General features: G+C 35.4%; 1 protein-coding gene across 1 annotated transcript; it reads left to right on the forward strand.

Annotated features, from left to right (window-relative positions):
- Positions 1–587: 587 nt before the first annotated feature.
- Positions 588–25,407, forward strand: LOC128204713 (X-ray repair cross-complementing protein 5-like). Its single transcript, XM_052906115.1, has 22 exons — positions 588–726; positions 1,122–1,453; positions 5,317–5,430; positions 7,362–7,545; positions 7,806–7,854; positions 8,359–8,484; positions 8,834–8,983; positions 9,207–9,321; positions 10,471–10,606; positions 12,131–12,240; positions 12,691–12,753; positions 13,858–13,995; positions 15,158–15,266; positions 15,923–15,983; positions 16,810–16,885; positions 17,680–17,873; positions 18,656–18,746; positions 20,733–20,805; positions 21,366–21,478; positions 22,120–22,216; positions 24,044–24,171; positions 24,831–25,407. Exons 1-22 carry the CDS (start codon positions 588–590, stop codon positions 24,843–24,845), a joined length of 2,613 nt encoding a protein of 870 aa, XP_052762075.1. The 3' UTR covers positions 24,846–25,407.
- Positions 25,408–26,627: the final 1,220 nt, after the last annotated feature.

Below are 26,627 nucleotides of genomic sequence, written 5' to 3' on the forward strand. Positions count from 1 at the left end.
AATACGTACATGCAAACGGAACACAACTTGTTATCACAAAAACAATAAGATTATCAGCTTAAACGGAGACGGATTTTTTTTCATTATCATATACGTATTTATCAGTTATCCTAGGCGGCGAACTTTGTTGGTTTCATTTCATTATCGAACATTTATCAGGTGACAGAGGTTATCTATAATAATAGTAGTTCTTAATCATGTGATGACTATATATAATTATTTAGCACACTGTTTGAAACGTCTTTTTCACACGAGTGTTCGTCAGTGGTTTAGTTATTCACACATCTATATTGCTGGGTAAGTGTAACGTTTGTCACTTGTGGATATATACATGTTAAGGTAATTTCAGCCTCAGAGATTTTGCTGAGGAAGAGATGTTGAAACGTTGATGTTCATGAAAACAGTAATACAATAAGAGTTTGAAGGATTTACAACAACACATGTGAAATTGTTCGCGTTTTAGGCCTTAACATAAAAACTGATGTATCCATTTTACTTCAAGAATATATAAATATGGAGAAAATGTTTATTGTAAAAAGATCTAAGCTGCGTTTGATTTTCTTCATCGTTATTTAATTGCAGGGAAAATGGCAAAGGAAACACAAAACTCCCTGCCGTTCGAGATACCTGTGGTCAGAGCCACAAAAGAAAATCTGAGTGGATATGGACGATTTGTTACAAATTTTGATGAGGAAAAGGTGGAAATAAACCCTTGGCCAGTCACAGGTAAAGTGTAAGTTATCATAAGAGATTTGCAAATAAAATAAATGTTAAATATACAGTTTTTCTCATGAAAATAAACAAACTTTTAACTGGTTTTATATTACCGTTGGCTCGAACTCGCTTGGTTCGAATTCCCTGTTTGCTCAAACTGGATGCTAAGGACGGATTTCTATATACTGAATGTTATTATTCCCGCTTCGCTCGAAATTTCCGAGGCTCGATAGTATTTCACCGGTCCCTAGGACTTCGAGCCAACGGGGTTCGACTGTATACATCCTTTTTACGTTTAAGAAAAGTAGACGTTTTATATTAAATAGAAAACGCTTATTATAGCTGGTTGGCATATACAGTATCTTATAAATTAAGGTGGTAATAACGATAGTTATATTAATTTTTAGGTCCACGAAAAGCACGACCGGGAACGGATATAATACCTGGTGTAGATTGCAGCCAACTTACCTTCAAATATGAGGGCAACAAGTATGTCTCAGTTAAGGACATAGGCAGGCGAATGGAAGTAGGAACAATTTGTGAGGAAGAACAGAGCCCAGACAATAAATACGTGCTTGTGTCCGAAATTACATTCCATCCGGACTGCGGTGAAGTTTTCTATCCTAAAAATGGCGACCCATTTATAGCAGTTCTTGCTCTACCAGGTGACGACTTAACTTTGGAAAAACTGAAAGGGTTTTATTTTGATGGCACATCGGGCTTGCAAGCACTTCCAAATGTATGGCATCAGGGAATGTATACCTTTGGAAGTTCCGCGGAATTTCTTGGAAAACAAGGAGTGCTGCATTGTGTTATTGCTGCCAATTTTGAAAAGGAATTTGGGCGAAAAGTGTGTTTGAAATTAGAGAAGCCTGAGGACTGAGGAAAAATATAAATGAACCATGAAAGGAAGTGTTGTTATTGTTCAGAAAAGACACTCAAGTGTAACACATACATGTATATAAAACATAACTAACTATATACAGTGTGCAATTCAGTCTAACATAAATTCTTGCATGGCTTAATTCCAATGGTTTTGTTATTTACAAATGTGCTACTTCGGCAATTATTTGCCAAAAAATACGTGTAACATGTGTTATTAAATATGAATCAATAAATATACTTTGCAATATTTTTTTACGTCTATTGAACTTTAATTTAACGATGTTCTTGTCAATTTATTGAACTTATTAAAGTAAGAGATGTGTTTGGTAGGATTTTAAGATATTGGTTTGTTACGTAAATTTTCTCTATGTCCCTAAATGGCTTTGTCTTACATTAATAGAAATTTAGTATCAAATGGCTTTGTCTTACATTATGATTAAAAAATGATATAAAAAGGGGTTCGTCTTACATCGATTAGATATTGTATTGTAACGTATTTTTTCTCCATGTCCCTAAATGGCTTTGTCTTACATCAATAAAAAAGTAGTATCAAATGGCTTTGTGATGGCTTTTTATGATTAAAGAAAATGGTATAAAAATGGCTTCGTCTTTATTCGATAAGAATTTAATACAATCTAATTATTTTTATCTGACTATCGTGCTATGTTGATTGCAATTTGTGGAATTACCCCCGCTTAAAACCAATGCCCTGGTGATCAGTCAGTATTAGCGCGTGGCATATAAACGCCTTCTTTAATCTATATGGGAGGACGTAAATATTCTGCACTACATGCCCGCGGTCTTGTCCCGCGGGCGAGTGCTTCGACGGTCTGGGGGAGCCATGCTCAAAATATTAGCAAATCTAAAATAGTTCATATGTGTAGAAGCAGAAAAAAACAAATTAGATAAAAGTATTTTATAGGCTAAGAAATAGTTTCATACCTTTTGTGTCAAAAAAAATATCAGTATTTAGAAATTAGCGTCATTTACTTGCTTGTTTACATCGGTTGTGATCCGTGGTGACCCATATGAGAACCCCTTTGAAGTCACGTGATTCCTCACCCTGTATATGCTAACAAGACGGGAATAGAAATGAAAACAAATATATAAAGACATAAATGTACATTTGCTCAATGAATCGAACAGCAAAACAAATTAGAAACAATCCTTATTATTCAAACCGACCAATGTTGGGTCAACGTCGGGTCAATGTCTTACGGTTCATGTTGGATATCGCCGACGTTTTAACATTGTGTCAACGTGCAGTTAGCAGCATGATCTGCATTTTGAAAGTTGTGTCTTGTGCAGTAATGTTTATTCAATTATTTTCATTCCAAAACTGATAAAAAAAAACAAGGAGTCGAAATGACTTCATCTTGTGAGGGGGTGAAATGACTAAAATATATTAGGGGTTGAAATGGCTTTGGTTTATTAGGAGTTGAAATGACAGAGGGGTTGAAATGTCTCTGATAAGCCAACTGAGAGGTGTAGTTTCGAGGGGTTGAAATGGTTAGGGGTTGAATTTTCCTGCTACCACTTGGAAACTACTTCAAGAAAATTCAAGAATGCAACCTAGAGCAAAAATGTACAGACTCAGTATATAACCATGTAAAGTTGTGCATAGCGCAAACAATTAACTCTTGGATGAAGTACTTTCTTGCAAAATTCTCTCCTTTGGTACTTTGATTTGGAGAGCATGAATAAGTATAGACTGGTACCGTACGTTATTTTTGGGTAAAATTATTCGTGGAGAAAAGAAATTGAGGGTACTGTTTAAACATATTTATTTTACAACGATTGTGAAACAAGTTATTACAACATTATATTAATCACTCTCGTTGGTCCGATTTTGCGCGAGAGTGTGGTCTTCTGTTGTGGGAGAAACCGGAGAACCCGGAGAAAACCCACTTGTCCGGATTTGTGGCCACAAACCAAACTCGCATGCGCCCGAGCCGGGAATCGAACCCGGGTCGCCTAGGAGAGAAACCACTGCGCTAACCGGACAACCAATGAGGGTACTAGTCAGGTATTAGTAAGACCAGTTGGCGTTAGACGTTATGAACATTTGAAACCACGTAGAGTAGTTTCCCTTTACCGCAAGGTGTCGGCAACAAACATGGCGGCAAATAAGGCAAGTCTGCAATATTTTGATTTTCTATTGAAATAGCAAGCAATACAGCAATTTGATACTAAACTCTCGATCGATCCATTGCATTTACAAATGAGCTTTATCGTAGATGAGTTGTCACCTGTATATTGTGACAGAAACATGCTTAGTTTAAAAAAAAACATAATTCAGATTTTTTGTCCAATATTCATTTATTGAAATTATGTTAAGCAAAACCATTGTACCAGTCATAACAAGTTTACAAGTTGGATTTTTATGAAGCTATTTCTGAAATTATTGTGCATAGCTGTTCAAATAAGTTGAAGTAAGTAGTAGGAGAAGCTAACAACTAAACAAGCCATTTTCAACACAGTAATTTGACTCAGTGTTTGGTCTAAAATGATATATTTAAGTCATTGTATGACCAAATACTTACAAAAAACAACAATTTCGGACAAAAAACTGGTCACTTATACTATCATTATAGAAAGGACCGGCACTTCGGACGTGTCCAAAATCAGATATGTCAGTTTTGATATGTCAAGTTGACCTTGTTTTCGATTGGTCGGGCCCAGCGAAAATCCACTCGAAAAACAAGGTCAACTTTAAGGCCATCAGCCAGGCGCTCGCTAACAAAAATGGCCGATATTGACAAAAAGTAATTAGTGGAAAGTTGTTCTCACAGAGTTTGGATGATACACACAAGAAAGGTTGTTTTTTATTGATGCATTTACCAAACGTTGTTGGTACATGTTTGGAACAGTCGATGAATAGTCGCTATATGCCACCGTTGCATGATCTTGACTCTGATCACACTGTTCAGGTTGGGTTCTATAAACTTTTCCGACCTGTGAAAATCGCACTGACAGGAATGATTATTTGCTCGATTTCTTTTTTATTTCCGAAAGAAGTGTCAAGTGTTGTTTATCATTACAAAGGTTATGGATTAGGCTTTTTAAAAATGTACAGAATGTTTTGATTCCGACGTAGGTGAAAAAGAAAACGGAGATCAAAATTGACTTACCTGATTTTGGGCACGTCCGGAGTGCCGGTCCTTTCTTTAATGATAGTATAAGTGACCAGTTTTTTGTCCAAAATTGTTGTTTTTTTGTAAGTATTTGGTCATTTAATGACTTACAGGGTTCTCAATTAGTTTTGGTTGAACCGTCTCAAATAGTAAAGTAAACGACCAGCTTCTACTTATTCTACTGAAAATTCATTTAGTTTTCCAAATTTGAACCGGCCCTATTGCCATTTGAACCGTCCATTTTGGCTTAAATATATCATTTTAGACCAAACACTGAGTCAAATTCCTGTGATTTTTCAAGGCTTTCACATCAATAAATTTTGTTAAATGTAATTTTGTGGAAGAAAAAAATGATACAGAAGTCAAAATAAAACTACTATACATTTCTTTCATTTTTCTAAAAACAAGGGAGGATTGGTTCAAACGTTTCCAATTCAACTTATCCCTGTCAAGGAATTTGTATTAAAAGAGTCATCAAACAGTGAGTCTAGATGTTTTTATCTTCAAACTTTTACAATAGCAATTCAATTTGTTATTTCTGTATAATAGTTATTTAACTTATTTTTATTGGTCTTGTTTCAAGGAAGCTATAGCAGTTCTGCTAGATGTGGGACCGTCCATGAACCAGGCCCCACCAGGTGTAGCCACACCTCTGGAGACCGCCCTGGAGGCTATCACCATGATACTTCAGAGGAAGGTTAGTAAATTGACAGCTGTTTGGTTTTCTTGCTAATTTTCATAGCCAAAATTTGGTTATGTTTCAAATGTCAAAAGGTGTGTGTGTTTTCACGAATGTTGAATACACAGTCTGCAAAATAAAAAAAAATAAGCATAGGCCATTCGGGCCTATAACCTTAACAAATCCATAGGCCCGAATCATATTTCATAGGCCAAAAATAAAAATAAAAAATTGACCACTTCATAGAGTATTTAATGCTAATCTCTTGTAAAAAGGACAACAAAGAAAACTCATTGTCCTCAGCCATCTTCACATCATCATCAGCATCTGAATCCTCTGAGTCTAAGCTGTCAATTGTCTTCCTCTGAAACATACATATTTATTATATTAGATGATTTCAGTACCATATACTGTTCAATTATGTAGGTTATTTCATAAAAATACTATCTATTGCCATTTGCTTTGGTGCAAGTCCAGGCTAAGCATCTTAGCAAATGCCAAAGATAGGACGAGACAAAACTAGCATCTATCAAGTTATTACAGAAATACCGATGGCAAATCAGTGCACGACATAGTGAAATCGGAACATGATGATGAGTTGTAGTGATCGTGAAGGTCAATGCACCTGGAATATTGATTATTTAGTATAGTACAAACAAACCATGAAATCTAATTGATGCTACCGAAAGGTGACAATGGAATCACCTGGTCAAATATGTGAAAGTTCTTAAAATTATTTATTGTTCCACATTAATTATTTTAGCTGCAATAGATCAACTTTGTGTCCTTTTCACTTCAATGTCAGTCGTTTGCCAGGTCACAGTTCATCATGGCCAGTTATATGGCTTTCAGAAACACATTTAAATTCTCTTTTGCTGCAAACAGGTGAATACAAACATGAAAAAATAACAGCTTTTATATTTAGATATGTGTCATACTATAACATTAAAATAGGGTTTGCAAACATATATTCGCGAATGGGCTTGATCAATGTTTAATTCTAAACAATCACGAAAATATGTGACAAACTGATTTTTTAAGTCGAGGCGCGGCAATTTTGATTAATTGATACGAAATATGTTTTCTGCATAAATAATTTAATGTTTTTTTAAAGACATGAAGTCTGTTTTGTACCTTATATGGCATTCCATCACTGAATATTGATCAACTGGTTCTGTTATCGGCTATCCCATTGTGATGTCATCAAATGGCAGATAATTTGAAAAACGGTATAAATGTATGTGAAAGAGTGTAAACGGTGAAGCATTGTAATGCAATCACACACTTTATGATTCATTCGTCCATAAAAAATTATAGGCCCGCCTGGCGTACTCTCTGCCGATTTTGACAGGCCTGACGGTTTTATAAGCCACGGGCATCGGGCGTGTGGCTTATTTCGCAGACTGAATACAAATGGGTCTTGCTACACTTTATTGCCTTAGCTGATAACCTGCTACTTCTTCAAGGGCCTGACCCTGTTTTTCCCAAAATAGTTTCACATATTCACCAAAATCTTATAATCGTTTAAACAACTTAGTAACTTGTCGCCAGGACGTAGTAACTTGAGGCCAAAATTAAGTAAGTTTAGGCTAAAACTTAGTAACTTGTGCCCAGGTCATGACGTAATAACTTGAGGCCACAATTGAGTAAGTTGAGGCCACAACTTAGCAATTTGTGGCCACGATTTAGTTTACCCAATTCAGTTATTTTTTTGCCCAACTTACAGTGGTTGAAATTAGCACATGTCTGAAAGCCTTGCACTGGTAAAATGCTTCCAGGTCTCTAACTCTTAACTTTTATATAGCAGTGCTTTTTCAAAAATTTGATTCACCAATCAATAATTTAAGATTTGGGCTTGTTCATACCAAAGTCTAATTTCAATGACTGCTTTTTCAGAAGATTAAGATGGAAGTATTGTGTGTTTTATAAGGGACTTTTCTTTCTCACAGATGTTTGCCGAGTCCAAGGATGAGGTGGCCTTGGTTCTTGTTGGGTCTGAGGAAACAGACAATCCACTAGCGGACGATGAATCCTATCAGCACATCTCCATCGCTAACCCTCTTGGTGTGGTGGACTTTGACTTTCTGCAGCTCGTGCAGAATGATGTTAAACCCACCACAACAAGTGGAGACTGTATCCTTTAAACATTTTCTGGGTTGGGAGGACTGAAATTAGGCATTTTTCTTCACGTTTTGGAAAAAGAATACATTTTAGCATTGAGAATTTGGCTCCATATTGTATGGCAAACGTCTCATTTATGTTATATATAAACATGCTACTTTATTGAAGAAAAAATCATCATAAAGCGCTATGGCAGATGTTACAGGCTGTAAAATAAATTGTAAAGCATAATAATTGAAATTTCTTCAAGTGTTTCCTTAACTGTGTCTCAGTCGTGGATGGTATAGTTGTGGCAATGGATCATCTGATAAATGCCTTGCAGTGAGTTCTTGTACAGTTATTACTGAAAACCATGAAAAACAACAGATACTTGAGGAAGAAATTTCAGGCTCTTTAATCGTTTTGTTTTTTTCTCAATTTTACCAACAAAATTTGATTTACCATTAAAGTATTTCCATGAAATTGAAAGAATGGGAACAACCTTTGACAGGCCATTTTCAAGGTGTTCAGCTGGTCAGAAATTATTACCTTTTCCCAATATGGACAAATTCTTAAAAAGCTTTCCCAATGATAGCTACAAGTAAGTTCAATCCCATTTGAATGTCATTAGCGTTAAGTTTTACCTAATCAAGGTGCAGGTTTTTATATATAGAAAATAATATTTTAAATATATAGAAAACCTAGTCCTTTTGGAATCTCTTTTGAATGCTGCATTATTCAGCACTCACTTATGTTTGGGCATTTGACCTAGTGTAGGTGCTTCTGTTACTTCTATTAAAAATAAGTTATATTTCTAAGCATGAAAGTATGTCTGTAATCTTGTAGGGGAAAAAAGGGTTTTGGCTTCAAGCGACTGATCGTAATGTCCGACCTTGGCGGTGAGTTTGGGGATGACCAGGTGGACACCATCATAGCCAGTATAAAAAACTCTGGCACAGAACTCAACATCATGTAAGTGGACCTCAGAATACAGGGATTAATGCAAATGGTTAATTTATTCCAATACAAAATTAGGTATATTTGTTATTTCATAATTATTTTCAAATTATTGTTTTATAGCCTTTCAATTTTAAAAATGTTTTGTTTTTTTTAAATTCAGTACTGTATTAATCAGGTAAATAATAATTTTGCTAATCAATATAACAGAGCTATTTGCATCTTTATCTCCAAAAGGCCCAAATATTGACGGTGCTGGGCCGACCACTGGAGATTGGATGTAGTGGAAGAAGCCCCAACAATGGGCGAGACACGCCCTTCTCTGACAGCTTTTTATCTGACCTATTTGCATCTTTATCCCCAGAGGCCCAGATTTTGATGATGATGATGACGCTGGTCCCACCCCCGGCACATCTGGTGAAGAGCGGAAGGAGAAGACACCCCAACAACGTGCTGGACACGCCCTTGTACGACACATCCTGGAGGAGGTGGATGGGGAGTGCTACTCATTTAGGTAAGAGCAATAGTAGTATGATGGGATCTTTACAAAGAACATATTCAAATATTCTTTTAAAAAAGTTTCCTACTATTTCCGTCAGGGAAAATGCTAACCAAAGTGGATAATTATATTGTTGTCATTATCTTGTATTATTGCTTTAAAGCCATTTTGGAGAGTCAATTACAATCAGTTATTGTACAAAAATATTTACTCATTTCCCATTGTATTTCTATAACAGTGAAGCCCTTCCAGCCCTGTCATATTTCCAGTCTCGCCAGGTGAGGCCCACCGCATGGAAATGTCCACTCGAAATTGGACCAGAACTGAAGATACCTATTAATGGATATGTTAAGGTAGGTAAATGTTGACACCCAAACATGCAAGTGATTACAGTAGTTTTCCTTTCAGATATTTTAACTCAAAAACGCTAGTCCAAGTTTTTAAAAAAAAAAACAGTTGTGTGTAACCCAAAAGTAGAACACAAGGGAACAGGTTTATATTTAACAAATGGCTGACTGACATATTGTTTAACAGCAAAATAAGCCCAATCTTATATCAGAATAAGCATTATATAGGACTGTGAATCTGTGAAAAAGCCCTGTATAAGCGTTTTGTCATAAAATCTTGTGTTGTATAGTAGGCAGAGAGATGAAACTTCATAGGAATGTTAAGCAGCATGCAAAGGTGTACCAGGATTTAGTGTATGACTGCCGCCAGTTTTGTCAGATGTATGTCAAAAAGGTTTATGAGCCAGAATCACCTAACTTTACAGGAATGTTAACCAGCGTGTAAGTTGTGGACCTGCTATATAGAGTATTGTTTTATTGAGTATTAGTAGAATTATGGCCCATGACTAATGGCCATCTCAGTAAGACTTTGAGCCAGAGGCAAAAAACTTCAGAGGAATTTTAACTACCAAAGTTGTACATCTGTGGTTTTGTTCGTGCAGAGTTCTGGCCCTTGACATAATCAAAATAAGCTGTTTACTACAAATGTACTCTTTTCTAAAAAAAGTATTTGAGTTTGAGTCATCAATCTTCACAAAGTTGTACACTTGGGGTCATCATGGTCACTATTTCTAAGAGAGAAAGTTTTTACCTCATTTCTTTAGTTCCAGTTTAAATAAAGAGGTTTAAATTTATACAGTACCGACAAAATGTAGGTATATATTGAAATGGAGAGTTTGGTATCGCCTATGCACCCACTCTTTGTTTGTTCAAGTGGAAATTTTGATGCACATTTATCGACAGTGTCTGGAATAATGGCCCTTGCTTTTGCGACAAAGGTTAGAAGGGGGCATCTGAGTCCTATCGACACATTTTAAGTTACTGCTGATTAAATGCATGTTAAAATGACATGTCAAATCCCTTTAACTTGTTTTGAGTCTGATGTCCTTACAATTGTTAATATGGAGATCACCCCTGTTGAATTAAAATACACTGAAAAATGATAAGTCTTTGTACAGTTATTACAATGAATTATTGAGTTCATTTACCCCAAAGGTGAAAGACTTCAAACTGAAACAGTCCTGGAAGGCAGTGTATGCCAAGGATCCGGAGATGGAGGTAGGTAAGCTGAGAACGTACCACAAAAATGACGAGGAAGAAACAGAAGTGGACAAAGATGACATGGTCGAAAGTGAGTTCCTGTAATACCACAGTATAGCTAAATAGTATTGTCCTATACAATTGGGTTATGCTTTGAACTTTATCTATAAACAATGATCATCAAAGTAAGCATTGTTTAACTATTTCTAATTTAAAAAATCATGATGATGGTTTTGGGTGGTGTAAATGGATATTAATGACGGAATAAGGTGAGTGGGAATATGGTTCAAAGATTATTTTTAGCTCAACTTTTCGAACAATAAGAAAACAATTCTATTTGCCTTGCTGTCTGCATTTCTATTCCGTTAAAGTTTTTCCAATTAATATTGGCCATCCCAAGCTTCGAAAAGACAAAGCTTTTAATGCAAAAAACATGGCTTTTATTTAAGGAAATTATGGCTTTATCTGAAAGATAAAGCTTTTTCGTAAAGACAAAGGTCAAGTGAAGCTTTTTTTACTTAAAGTGAACCTTCCATTAAAAAAACAAAGCTTTTGCCAAACAAGCGAACAAAATACGCAGCTTTTTATACGGTACAAAAAGAAACAACACAGTTTTTTGCATAGCTTTCTATAAAAGAAAGCAGCTTTAGGGAAGAAAAAGATTTTCAAAAGCAGCACTGTTTTTTGAAGCTTCCATTTTATTTGTCACGAGAAAAATGCAGCGTTTCTTGTTTTCTTTTTATGCCCCCGAAGGTGGGCATATTAAAATCGCACCGTCCGTCTGTCCGGCTCTATAACTTTCCCTTGTATGGACAGATTTTAAAATAACTTGCCACATGTGTTCCACATACTAAGACGACGTGTGGCGTGCAAGACATGTGTCCCTACCTCAAAGGTCAAGGTCACACTTAGTGTTTTTTTACAATGGAGTGCTGCATATAAGGACATAGAGTATAGGTTGTCGTGTCCGGGCTGTAACTTTCTCTTGTATGGACAGATTTTAAAATAACTTGCCACATGTGTTCCACATACCAAGACGACGTGTCACGTGCAAGACCCGTGTCCCTACCTCAAAGGTCAAGGTCACACTTAGTGTTTATTTACAATGGAGTGCTGCATATAAGGACATAGAGTATAGGTTGTCGTGTCTGGGCTGTAACTTTCCCTTGTATTGACAGATTTTAAAATAACTTGCCACATGTGTTCCACATACCAAGACGACGTGTCGCGTGCAAGACCCATGTCCCCACCTCTAAGGTGAAAGATACACTAAGTGTTTATTCACAAGGGAATTCTGAATATAAGGACATAACAGTGTAGGTTGTCAAGTATGGGTGGTATGTTTTTTATGTTCAGAGGCAATTTAAAATAACTTGCCACCTTGTTCGTAGGTCAATGTCACATTCGGGGGCATTCGTCACATACTGTGAGAGCTCTTGTTAATTCGACTTTTTTCTTTTGCTTTTGACAGGCATATACTACATCATTATTGTATTTATTTTTAAGACAAATAGCATAATTATAGTTGAGCTATTTTAGGGTGGCTGGTGTTTTACCAGTGCATTTCTTTCTTAGATTGTAAGATCATCTTATGTTCTTTTACTGTTATTTACAGAGCATCGTTATGGGACGGAATCGGTGACAATACCGGAAGAAGACAAAGGCAACATGAAGTACAAGGCTGAGAAATGTTTCAAGGTCCTTGGCTTCACAAAGATGGAGAATGTAAGATCATAGTAAAACAAAACAAATGTGTCATTTAATTTTTAGTACATTTTTAATTGTTAATAATGGAATTTTTAACATGATGTTATATATGCAGTTATTATCGCTTTTAGGACAAAAGTCTTATGTTTTAACATTATAGGGAATCGGGCCAAACTTCAGCCCTTAATTGGTCCAAAAATACCGACCTAAATTGGTCGGAAAATACTACAATGAAATTACATATCTTTTCATAAAATGTTAACTGGCTTTATTTATATCTGACATTAAACATTGGTACTTTATTATGTTAATGATAAACCAAAATAGCATATTCAAACATGCTCCATATAATGATAATATGATTATGCTTAAGGATGATAACTTAATAACCACAGTATGTATAAATAATAGGGGTATGTTGTTATATCCAGTGTTGGTTTGAATAAGTCTGAAATTGTTGGTTTTTAGGTGAAGCGATCAGAGATGATGGGAGATGGCTGTATGGCCGTTGTGGCGGAAAAGGGAGATGAGGTAAGGCCTTAAAAAATACTTCTCATATATTTTGTGATTTTGTTTTTTAGTGTGTGCTTTTTTATATGTAGTTGGAAAACCTGTAAAGCTTTATTCTTTAATAAGATTTCTTTAAAGGCATTCCCCCAATTATGACAATAACGTTCTTACATAAAATCTATTCCCCAATAAAGACAATAATGTCCTTATATAAAAATTGATAAAAAAGAGGCCAACCTACCCCAGCTGAAAAAAAAGTGTCCATTTTTCCCAAAAATTCATATATATTTTTTTCCTGATTTTGTAAATGCAGATTATGTGAATAAAAAAGCAATGTATTTCTTGAAATATTACCGTAACTAAATCTTGACAAGACTAATTCATGTATAGCATAATATATGCATAAAAAAGTGAAACAAGAATATTTTATATTATATTAGCTATTTGGGCATGATTTTGTATTTTTTTCCAATGTCAACTTTTTTCTCCAATTTGGAAGACACAGTTCAGGAAAATAATTCCAAACAAATCACTGTGAAAATACCTGGGTAACCTTTTCATTGAACTCAATACAAATAATTACATAAATTTCATTAAGAAAACTGTAAAAAGTACTCTTAAGCTGGAAAACCCATGTCATCAAAATTGAATCTTCCATCTTAGGGCCCAAAATATATTATAATTTGGACAAGTGTGCATGGGGCATGGGAGACAACCTTTTATCCAATTAATTTACATATTACAATTGAATATTTTTCAATATCACTCTAGTGTCAGTAGCCTCCATGGTTAAGTGGTGTTGACTGCTGACAATAATTATTGTACTGAAAAGGCACACCCAGCTCAATTCTGGCAATAGCCAGAATATTTTTCTACGGGAAAGCATCGAGTACCTTGCAGAACCATGCAATGAAACTGCCTCATTAATAATTCATGATAACAAAATTTTTGTAGCCAAATGGCCCACAAAACGCAATGATACGCATTGTAGTAGTGTATCAGGGGTATCCAACGATGTCAAATATGGTACAACATGGAAATCATTTAGAACCATAAGAACTCATTATTTCATTTTTACAAATTTCACTTTAGAGTTAATAAATAAAAGTAAACGCTTTATTCCAGGCTGCAGGTATAGCATTATCAGCCCTTATAAATGCCTTGTATGAGACGAACATGTGTGCAATTGTTCGCCGGGTGTACAACGCTAGTTCCAGTCCACGAGTTGGGTGTCTGGTGGCGCACATAAAGGCTGATTATGAGGTGGGTGTAGATTTTTTGCCAGATCCGTAGTGTAGAGAGTTTGGGGTAAGATTTTTGCCTTTCCTGCCTTGTAGAGCATGGCTAGGTATGTTTTGTAACTCAGCTCACAAAGTCATTAACTGATTCCCCATTTCACCTTTTCATGTAACAAATGATGAAAAAACCCTGTCAGTCCCTGCCTGACAGTTGGTGCTCAAGTCGGTAAAAAGCTATACATAGCTTATGTTTTAGTTGTTGCATGATATCAGACAATAAACAAATATTTGACTTGACTTGGTGTGGCAGTTCCAGCCACTTAAAACACTAAAAATACTACCTGCTTCCACATTAAAAACGTATAAGAATATTTTTGTAAGATATAATAAAACAACTTAAAATAAATTAACAAAATATATCTTAGTATTTTGTTTTTCAAAACCATCGTATCCGTTAATTTGCATAAGGGGTTGAGTTAATATTATGTCATTGAGTTTGAGTGCTGCTAATTGACACGGTTACCGGTCAGATTCCAGATCGATAATCACTTGTCACTTCGGATGTTAATTGCTCTTGCGGAGTTAACAAATAATCAGATTATGCATTGAGGCTCCTTTTAGATGATACCAACTCTCACACTGAAATTCTTCCGGGTCAAAACTGACGCATGCTACAAATTTATGATGCATCAATTTTGGGTCATTTACGATTTTGAGCGTCAAACCCCAGGAGCTCGGGTCAATTGAAAACCCTGGAAAAAGTCTGGTACCATTATAAGAGGCGTACTAGGCTATTATAAGGAATTTTCAAAACGCCCGGGGTCAAATTCTGGGAGGTTTTTGGCGATTTTACGAACGTATAATACGTCTACGTTCGCTTATTGAAACCCCTGGAAATATAAAACTGGCATCCTCTGTGTCTGTGCTTTATGTTACTCCATTAACTAGGGAAGCTCTTGAGAGTTATGGTATCTTAACTGCAGTGATTGTTAGTTCAACCATTTTACTTTAAAAAAAAATCCCTTTGCCTAGTTAAGTTTTTGTACCGTAAATGTTTATTTACACTCTGAAGGCTGAAACCCTACTCCCCTGAAGATGCTTAACATAAAATGAATTTGGTACAGCCTAACCCCCATTTACAGTAATGATGATGTAATTATCATTTGTGATTGTTGTCTGTTTTCTAGTGTCTGTACTGGTTTGAGCTGCCTTTTATGGAGGATGTTCGACAGTTCACATTTGGTTCCCTGCCATTGAAAGAGGAAAACCCCACAAACAAGAAATATAAACCAACAGGTATGGCTGGGATGCACCCCTTAAATCTTTTCTTTGGAGCACTATGAAACCAAATTATTTGTATTAATACGTTAACTAAGAGACATCGTATGTCCACTTGGTCTAGCCTTTTGCTGCCGTGTTGAAACTGCTTTTTTGATTCAGGTTGTTGGATAGAAAACCTGTTTGTTGACTTACTGTGGTGGGCTTAAACTTTCCCACTCTTTTTCTATTGGCTGACTTTCTTTTTTATACCAGATAGCATATTTAGATTCAGGTCATTGCTTAATAAAATATTGGGGTGGGGCGGAACATTGTATCAATGGTTGTATTTAATCTATACCATTAGCCTTTTTTATGGTTGTATGAAAGCCATTCTATTGACATTGTATCGATGGTTGTATTAAATCCATACCATTGACATTGAACTGATGTAGTTTATTGCCAAGAAATGATTTTAATTAACTTTACAGCCGTGCTTCAATCATTAATGAAAAGCCTACGAGAGAATCCAAAGCTTTAACTTGAGTAAGAAATAAGTTAAATATGCTTTAATTACTGCATTAAGCAGACAGTATAACTCAGAGAGAGTTCTTTTGTTTAAAAGTAATAACAAAAAAGTTTGGTTTTTTTTAAGAATTTTTCAAAAATTCTGAAAAATTGTTGGCCTATTTCAGAGGACCAGTTGTCAGCGGTAGACAGTCTCATCACCAGTATGGATCTCAGCACAGCAGCTCAGTATGAATACTATAAAAAACATTACTATTAATGGGGTTTGAATTTTTAATCTTAATCAAACATCCTTGATCCATGGCAAGGGCCCAGTGTTTAGCGTATCAAACTATGGTTTAGAGGGCCCAGCTCTATACCCTGTCTGAGCTTTGTCAATGACAGTACTGGTTAATGCCCAGAAAAGGTAAATAGTTTTTAATCACATGTCCTTGGCCCATATTAAAAAAAACATTTATTCATGGCTACAAAGCTCTTGTTATATGTTCATCATTGCACTGTAAAATAAATCTTGCCTTAACCTTAAATTTTATCAGAACCTGTTTTTATAAGGCTGAAAACTCGTTTTCCTAAGCTTTTGGTTTTTGAAAGTGGCAAATATTTTACCAGATTTAGCTGGTGGGTCAGGCAACTTTGGTGACCTCTGCATATAAATATACTCAAACAACATGTGCTCTCAAAGAAAAATTGACTGTGGTGTAGAATTTATATACCATAAAAATAAAGTCTGTACTGTTACCTTACATTTGACACAGTGCAAGTACATTTCTTCTTTTACAGCTGGAGTTATTTTGAAATGGATCTGAGATTACGCTCACATTGTTATTTGGTTCTACAACAGACTATGCACACATAATAGCTGTCTCAGCAATGAAATCATTAAAGACCAGTGATTTTCGAACTTCATTAGGAATTGTGAAAAAAGCAACACTCATTTGTAAAAAAAAACAGAAATGTGATTATTGAAACATCGCTAGAAATGGGCCAAGTTTCAACACCATTTAAGATATTTTAAAAAAAACATTGAAGTCACCTTTGGTTTTGCATGTTTCAGGGATGACGAAGAGGAGTCAACTGAATTGTTGAAGCCTAAATTGACCTTCAACCCCCACTTTCAGAGGTTGTACCAGGTATGTTGACCTTCAACCCTCAAAGAGTATTATTTAAATGTTTTCTGAGAATGATTTGAATTTACACTGGGAAAAAAGGCGAGTCCAAGCGCAGTTATTCATAAAACCTTATAAGTCATTTTTATACTTATGTATCTCACATTTTTATTGAGTTTTATGAATACCGGCGCAGGCATACATACAAAACATTTCAATTATAGTCTTTGTTATGCTCGTATCTCATCTGTAAATAGTTTATTTCTTGCTCATAATTAAGTCTATTTCGAATTCCAGTGTCTTTTTCAAGGCATTTTGCAACTAATTATGGGATTATTTGGAATCATTGAACTAGGAGCTTAAATTCAAGGTGAAGCAAGATAGAAATTCTGTGAATATGTTGCCTGTTTGGAGGGCTTATCAGTTTTGAAACTTTTTATTTAACAGCCCTTCATGTAGGACTCACAGATTAAATGGTGTCAATGATCACAGTGTGTTTTTTCTTCCACTTTGGGACCCAAATATGACTGCATCCCTAAGATGCTTAAACATGTTCTTTTCACTAAATTAATGTGAAAATAAAATTCACAAATGTTTGTTCAAAAAAATTAAGTGAACCGCATTTTAAAAAAACAAACATGATCACATTCTTTTCTGTCTTGTGTTTTAAAGCAATCCTGTTGATTTTTAAACTGATTTGGAATTCCCAATTTAAGTCCAAATGCCTCACCTTTCCCAGGCCCGGCCACATTCCGAAAATAGGGAGAAAAACAACATTGGATAAATAATTAAGTTTTCCTTGCCATTTTTGTTTGCAGTGTCTTCAACACAGGGCCCTAAATCCAGACGATGAGCTACCAGAGTTATCTCCCATGATCGCAAACTACCTTAAACCCCCGGAGGAGGTCGTCGTGCGTTCCCAGAGTAACCTAGAATCTCTACGGGCCAAATTCAAACTGGAGGCAGTGAAGAGAAAAGAGGAGAAAACTGGCGAAAATCTGTTCAAAGAGAAGTGAGTATGTCTTGCAGAGGCAATATTTAGTAAATCAGCTCTCTATTTTTAAATTTGGCATTTATGCCTTGAAAGATCATAAGTCCCTTATAACATGATCCCATTCTTATCTTTATGATAATTATTTTCATACTGGCTATTGTTATATTTGCACAAATATGTAGCAAATTAATGAAGATATGTCATTAAGATAATTCCAATTTACAACAAAAGGGACTAAGATCCTTATTGAAATTCAGCTCCAGGGGCTATATTCACAAAGCAACTTATAACTTAAAGGTTAAAGTTGATAATACGCTTTTCCCAAGATGAATTGAAAGAAAACTAAGATTAAAAGTAAAATGTATATAATAGTAAAAAATACCAAACTTTTCTCTAAGAAGCTTGATGAATAAGGCACCAGAAAACAAGAACTACATCATCATTGAAATTTGCTCGGCTGATGATTACTATACATCATTTCAGACAAATTAGACATGTTTTCAAAGCTATAAAAAGGTCACTGACAGATTAACAGAAAAGTCATGTTTTTAGCTTATAAACTACATGTCCAGTCATTGAAATAGCCTATCTGCATACATTAACTTATTAACTTTACTAACCACCATGAAAGACATCATGATGCGATGTTTGTCGTGGGTTTTTCCAATAAACACCAATTAAATTGACATTTTTCTTGAATTGAAGCATTAAAAAAACTGTCCGTGAAAAATCAAAATTGTTTTGTAAAAATTCCAAAAATATCCTTAATATGTTTAGGAATACACCGTTTACTGTTTCAGTGGTGATGGAGAGCCAGCAGGAAAGAAAGTCAAAGTTGATGGTGACCTTGAAGGAGGCATGGAAACCATCGCCAAGGCAACTGTAACTGAGGTACTGGTTAATTAATATTATTCCAGATAGGTTAGTACCCCATAAATATGATTAATTCTTTACGAAAATTGAGATAGAGTTGCGTAGAATTAAATTAATTTGATGGTCTTGTTTTTTAGCTCACCTGTCACATAGTGACAAGGTGAGCTTTTGTGATCACAATTTGTCCGGCGTCCGTCCGTCCGTCCGTCCGTAAACTTTTACTTTAAACGACATCTCCTCATAAACCACGTAGCCAATTTCATCCAAACTTCACAGGAATGTTCCTTGGGTGGTCCCCTTTGAAAATTGTTCAAAGAATTGAATTCCATGCAGAACTCTGGTTGCCATGGCAACGGAAAGGAAAAACTTCTTCTCAAAAACCACAAGGCCTAGAGCCTTAATATTTGGTATATAGCATCATCTAGTAGTCCTCTACCAAAATTGTTAAAACTATCCCCCTGGGGTCAAAAATGGCCCCGCCCCGGGGGTCACTTGTTTTACATAGACTTATATAGGGAAAACTTTAAAAATCTTCTTCTCAAAAACCACAAGGCCTAGAACCTTGAAAATTGGTATGTGTCATCATGTAGTGGTCCTCTACAAAATTTGTTCAAATTATTCTCCTGGGGTCAAAAATGGCCCCGCCCCAGGGGTCACTAGTTTTATTACATAGTGTTATATAGTAAATCTTTAAAAATCTTCTTCTCCGAAACTGTAAGGCCCAGGGCTTAGATATTTGGTATACAGCATCATCTAGTGGACCTCTACCAGATTTGTTCAAATTATTGCCACAGGGTCAAAATTGACCCCGCCTAGGGGGTCCATGTTTTTACGTAGTACTAGTTTTATTACATAGTGTTATATAGTAAATCTTTAAAAATCTTCTTCTCCGAAACTGTAAGGCCCAGGGCTTAGATATTTGGTATACAGCATCATCTAGTGGACCTCTACCAGATTTGTTCAAATTATTGCCACAGGGTCAAAATTGACCCCGCCTAGGGGGTCCTTGTTTTAACGTAGTGTTATATAGTAAATCTTTAAAAATATTCTTCTCCAGAACCGTAAGGCCAGGAGCTTAGATATTTGGTATACAACATCATCTTGTGGACCTCTATCAAAGTTGTTCAAATTATTGCCACAGGGTCAAAATTGGCCCCGCCCTGAAAGTTATTTGTTTTTATATAGTCTTATATAATAAAACTTTAAAAATCCTCTTCTCCAAAATGTAAGACCTAGAGCTTTCATATTTGGTATATAGTGTTACCTAGTTGACCTACACCAAAGGTATTCAAATTATTGTCCTGGGTCAAATTGGCCTTGCTCAGGGTCATTTGTTTTTACATTGTTTTGTCACTTAAACATCTTTTCCTCTGAAAGTAAAGGTCAGAATGACTCCATACTTGATATGTAGCATCCTTACATGGTCCTCTCTCATCTTTGTTCAAATGGTTTTGTTTGGCCCCTTTTTAGGGGTCACCAGAGCAAAAAATAGAAAAACCTTTAAACAACTTGATCTTATTAACTGCTTGATGGATCTTCTGAAGCATCCTAGCATGGGCCTCTGTCAGGTCTTTTCAAATAATTTTGTTTGGCCCCTTTTAAGGGCCACCAGAGCTAAAATTAGTAAAAAATACTTAACATTTTCTTCGCATGAACCCCTTGTTTGTTTGTTTTCTGAGCTGATTTGAACAAGGTTTTTGCACACCCAAAAAACACTGAACTATTGACTTCCTAAATAATTTTTATGTGGATTTAATATTAAATGCATCAAAGTATATTTTGAATGATAATTTAATATGAGTTTGTTCGTTAAAATTATACAAGAAAAAGTATCAATCAATTGTTTCAGCTTTCTGTTACGGATAAAAAAAATCCGACCCGAGAGTACATGCCAATATGAAAGAATTAACAATTATTTGTTATTTTACTAATGAATATACTGGAATATATACCTGTATTGTGATATTTGTGTAGATAGATGATAAATATTTCACCTATCTCTAGGTTGGTTCTACAACTCCGGTAGAGGACTTTATGGCCTTGATCTCAATGAAGGATGAGGACAAGTTTGACGAAGGTAAGAACGGTCATATGCAGTGGTTAAAATAAACACAAGCCCACTAGTGCTGGGCCCATAATAAAAAGGTTTTGTAAAGGGCCAATTAGAGCATCTCCACCATCATAAGGAATCTGACCCACATACTACCTAGCTCTCTGATAGACCCATTAACCTTAATGTTAAATTTTGATGCATGGTAACCCAATATAACATTGGAATCGTTTGAACAGTGTTGGCTTGCTGATTACTTACATGTAAAAGTAATGACCAAAGTATATTATACTTAAAGTTATTCGGTAAATTCCGTCTTCATTCATCTGAAATTGGACGTAAATTGACCTTTTTTGCAATCATTGAAGGTTCTAAACCCTGTTTCATCAATTATTTTGATAAAATCTTAACAATACTTGTATACCTTTCTGCGCATAAAATTACTTCAAATAATACCAAAATCATGTGGGTTTACCAGGGATCCACAATTGACATAATTAGTCTGTCTTTGTATCAAGAGTCTTTATGAATGACAGAAGATGCAGAGGTCAACTGAGGAGAAAATGATAATATTTTAAATATTTTAGCCTGTGGCCAGATCCAGAAGAGAATACAGCAGATTGTGCTAGACTCATTTGGGGACCAGTTTTATGGGAAAGCCATGGAGTGTGTGAAATGTCTCCGTGAACAGTGTATTAAGGTGAGTGATTTATGTGAAATATCTCTGTGAACAATGTATTAAGGTAAGTTATTATGTGAAATATCTTCATGAACAGTGTATGTTAAAGTGAGTGATTTAATATGTGAAATATCTACATGAACAGTGTATAAAGGTTAGTGATTTATGGATAATGTCTCCATGAACAGTGTATCAATATGAGTGATTTATGTGAAATATCTCCATGAACTGTGTGTTAAGGTGAGTGATTTATGTGAAATGTTGCCATGAAAAGAGTGAAAAGGTGAGTGATTTATGTGAAATGTTGCCATGAAAAGAGTGAGAAGGTGAGTGATTTATGTGAAATGTCTCTTTAAACAGAGTGTTAAAGGTGAGTGATTTATGTGAAAGGTTGCTGTGAAGGGTTTGTTAAGGTGAACGGTTTATTATTGTTTTGCATGTACATAAATTTCCAGATTTTACATTGACCTCAGAGTAATCTTATTATGCCTGTATATATTGCCTATTATATATGAATATCTTAACAGGACATTAACTTTCATTGGAATAAATCTTGCAGAAAAAATAACCTGAAACTAGACTTGTGCAAAATACATATAATTTTGTAGCAGTTCTAAATAGGATTTGTTACCTTTGGACCAAGTTGATTTTCTCTCTTACAGAAACAAGAGCCCAGCCAATACAACACATTTATCAAGTCCTTTAAAGAAACACTCGTGTCAAAAGCCAGAAAAGATTTCTTGGATAAGATGGTGGATGGTAAGAGCTTAACATAAGCACATTTCCAGAAAGCACAATTGTATATGACAATTTGACAGTATTGTTTGCACAAACTGTGGGTTTCAAAAAGAAGAAATGGAGATATTGTCATGTGTCTCTTGTGCCATCATCTGCAGCATCGCATGGACCCATTTGTTAGCTCGACTATTCGAAGAATAAGGAGAGCTATACTACTCACCCTGGCGTCGGCGGTGGCGTCGGCGTTGGCGTCGCCGTTGGCGTCACACCTTGGTTAAAGTTTTGCATGTAAGCACCTTTAAGTCATTATCTCAGTAAATACATCAGTTATTGCATTGAAACTTTGGATTTGTATTCCCAACTATCTTACATACTAAATTAATGAAGTAAGATAACAATTATTTGAATATAATGCAAATAATAGGCCTTTATTATTCGACTTATAAATTCTGGTTAAGGTTTTGCGTGTAAGCACACATAGGTTAATATCTCAGCAACTACTTGCGGTATTGCATTGATACTTGATACAATGGTACTCAACCATCCAACCTACTAAATTAACCAAGTTAGATAACTCTAGTTTGCATTTAATGCAAATAATTGCCCTTTATTATTCAACTTAGAAATTCTGGTTAAGGTTTTGCGTGTAAGCACACATAGGTTAATATCTCAGCAACTACTTGAGGTATTGCATTGATACTTGATACAATGGTACTCAACCATCCAACCTACTAAATTAACCAAGTTAGATAACTCTAGTTTGCATTTAATGCAAAATAATTGCCCTTTATTATTCGACTTAGAAATTCTGGTTAAGGTTTTGCATGTTACCACATTTAAGTCAATATCTCAGCAAATATATCATGTATTGCATTGAAACATTAGATATGTATTTCCAGATAACACTTTTTTGAATATAATGCAAATTATGGGCCTTTATTATTTGACTTAGAAATTCTGGTTAAGGTTTTGCATGTAACCATACATAGGTTAATATCTCAGCAATTACTTGATGGATTGCATTGATACTTTATACAATGATACTCAACCATCTACTTAAATAACCAAGTAAGATAACTCCAGTTTGCATTAAATTAAAATAACGGCCCCTTTTTATTCGACATAGATGTATTCTGGTTAAGGTTTTGCATGTAACCACTTTTAAGTCAATACCTCATGTATTGCATTGAAAATTTACACACAGGCTCCCATCTATTTAACCTTCTTATTTAATCAAGTAAGATAACTCTATCTTTTATAATATATAATTTTTGCCCCTTTATTATTCGACTTAGAAATTCTGGTTAAGGTCTTGCATGTTAGCACACATAGGATAATATCTCAGCAACTATTTGATGTATTGCATTGAGACTTTATACAATGGTATTCAACCACCCAACTAAATTGAATAACCAAGTTAGATAACTGTATTTTGCAAATAATGGCCCTTTATTATTATTAGACTTAGAAATTCTCGTTAATATTTTGCATGGATCCTCATTTATGTTTATATCTCAGCACACCATGTATTGCATTGAAATCTAATCTAACAGTGATCCATGCATGTTTCGCCAAAACTTTTCAATCCTTACATTGAAAAGCGGCGGAATAGTCGAGCGCGCTGTCTCTGTGACAGCTCTTGTTTTGTCTTGTTTTACCATAACTTGGAAAACTTTTGAGTAATATGAAGATACACATATTGTATGCGTATTGGCAGTACTGCACATATGCACAGCAAGTCCCATTACTCTGCTTAAATATTTCTTCTTGAACTCATACTTGAAAAATGTACCAAGCCCTGTCATTCACTTGCAATACCTTCATTTAACAGTTATATTTGTGTTTCAGGGAAGCAAAGTTTGATAACATCAGGAGAGTGTGAGGGTGGGGCTGCCCCAGCAGATGTTGAAGAGTTCCAGGCAGGAGAGGCTACTCAGAAAGATGAGGCAAAAGAGGAGGACACTGCAGAGGACCTGGTAGGTTAAACTCTACCTTGTAGGTTACACAACACTTGTAAGGTTACACACCACCTTACATTTCACCTTGTGGGTTACACCATTTCTTGTATGTAAGGGTAAGGACATGTCAATTCAAGATATAATAAAAATTTCCGCAGTGAATATTCATTACATTAACTTCTTAGGTCTGATTTTGATAGTCATGGTTCGAAATGTGGGTTCTTATTACTTTCAAAATATATTTTGGACAAAATGTGTTTGCCTGATTGTTAAACAGGTTATTTGTAAACAGATACAGCAATTTTTAGCAGTACAGCTGTGTGAGTTTTACAAAAAATAGAGTATGCAGAGGTTATAAATTTCAACCTAAGTAGTTTATTGAATATGGGACCTGGGTACAAAGTACAGTACAAACAAACAAGCAAAATTTCTTTGGAAGTTATGGCTTTTGTGCAGGCTTGATATGTTTCCCAGTTTAAACAGTATTTATTCATAACATTTAAAAAAAAAATGAAAAGTTTATAATCAACCAATTTATTGTTGGATTGATGAAGTAGCTGAAGCTGCAAAGGGAACCCTTTGCCTTGTAGCTTCAATGCTCAAGAAGCTGTATAAACACAGATGACATATATATATTTACTTTGTGTTCATAAGTTTGCTCACATTTGTCATTTCAGCTTGACGAACTGTAACCAAGCCCTCTTGGAAACAAGGCAGCTATATCGCCATGGAAACCAGACACAAAAAGAACTATAGTGTGTTCATTAAATATGATAATGTCAACACAAATCACAATAGATATTCAGCATTTGCCTTATGGCAATTTGGCAATGTTTATTGTAGTGCCCTGATAGACTTTGTTTATGAAAGTGCATTAAAGTGCTTATGGGAAATACACTTGAATCAATGTGCTTAAAATTTAGCAGGATCTGAAGATTGAAATTGTAATATGTTGTGTTATTCAAATGGAAACACTTAACAGTTGATAAAACCAACATTATTTTGTTGGAAAGTGTCTCAGTCTCAGCATAAAACCATGTCTCTAATGTTTATATTGCACAAATGTCTATTTATCACAAAGCCATGGTATATGATTTAAGACTGTCGTTTACAACAGAACAGAGTTCCAAATGCATTATTTGTGGATGGCTGTACATTGAAGTTTTTCTTACTCTACTGCCAAACATTTTTGTTGTTTTGACTTTTGTAGAATACTTTTTGTTTTAAAGAATAAAATAAAGATCTAAAAATTAGTGTTGTGCGTTGTTTCAAGATGGAACCAGGTGTAAAGTTGCTGATTGATAGCTAATACTTCAGACTATTGCACATTTGTAAAGATGGTTTTTAATGAGTCGTTTGCATCAACAACAGGAGGAAGTTCCTTGAAGTGAATATAAATGTTTTTGGAAACAATTTCAAAAGGTGTCTCAACTCCTTTACCCTGCTTTTGGCATGAATCCATCGTACAGACCCTTGGCTATGATAATTATCAACTGTTAAAACCCCTCTATAATACAAAAACATAGTTTCCTGTATTATAAACAACAGCGTTTTCATTGTTCCTGGTTTTGGCATACAAATAATGGATGCATACACAATTTCGAAAGGGGTCTAAGCTCGACCCTGTTTGGGAATGATTCCCTTATGCACCAGTCAATTGTAACCACGCCCCCAGGTCAGGGAATAGTCGTGTTTTTACCTTCCAGGTGGGCCCGCAGTTCCGGGTGAATGCAGTGGTTTTTTCCTCGCGCCAAATATAGCGGGGTCGCCATGGACCTTACCTAGGGTGCGGGGGATTTTACAAGCAGTTCTTCCCCGCAGGTCGGGGATTTTACCCGGGCTTGGCTGGACCGAAAGTCAAAGTCTCCGGACCTGGGGGGCCGTGGTTACAATTGATTGGTGCATCATATTTAAACAGATCCCTAGATATATTACTGGATTTACAGTTATCAGCCGTTAGAACCCCTGTATAATAAAAAAAATATTCTCGTTTAAAATAAACGGCGTTTTTCTTGTTCCTGGTTCTTTGCATACAAATAAGGCATGCATACATACCTATTGTTTGGATTGTTTTTAAAAAAAATCATGAGATTAAGTGTCAAATCATGCAAGCAATTAAATGACAGCTGGTTGTTCATCACGAGCCAGTGAAGTTAAATACCATGCAAATAACTGTCATTACATGTAAGTGTTTCGTGAGGCTTTTACCCAATTAAAAACCTTTAGGAAGTCACGAGCGTTCTTATAAAAAAGATAAAATTTATGGGCATTTAAGAAAAATCTCAAGATTTATCACATTTCTACACTTACGGTCAAGCATCATTAACACCATTTTTAAGGAGTAGAACTGAGCCGGTCATTGAAGTCTTTTCTTTAATAAGTAAACAAGATCAACCACTTTCTTATTCAAATGGAAAAGTTTGTTGACATGGGTTTGTATAAGCTTGTCTGTTGTTTTTTGAACTAGGACTCAG

The sequence above is a fragment of the Mya arenaria genome, chromosome 10 (assembly GCF_026914265.1).
Source record: "Mya arenaria isolate MELC-2E11 chromosome 10, ASM2691426v1".
In the NCBI taxonomy this organism is placed as follows: Eukaryota; Metazoa; Mollusca; class Bivalvia; order Myida; family Myidae; genus Mya; species Mya arenaria.

Coding starts and splice junctions, on each gene's coding strand:
- LOC128204713 (XM_052906115.1), top strand. CDS start 588: ATGGCAAAGGAAACACAAAACTCCCTGCCGTTCGAGATACCTGTGGTC. Junction 10,607..12,130: donor CAAAGATGACATGGTCGAAA/GTGAGTTCCTGT, acceptor TGTTATTTACAG/AGCATCGTTATGGGACGGAA. Junction 16,886..17,679: donor ACTTTCAGAGGTTGTACCAG/GTATGTTGACCT, acceptor TTTTGTTTGCAG/TGTCTTCAACACAGGGCCCT.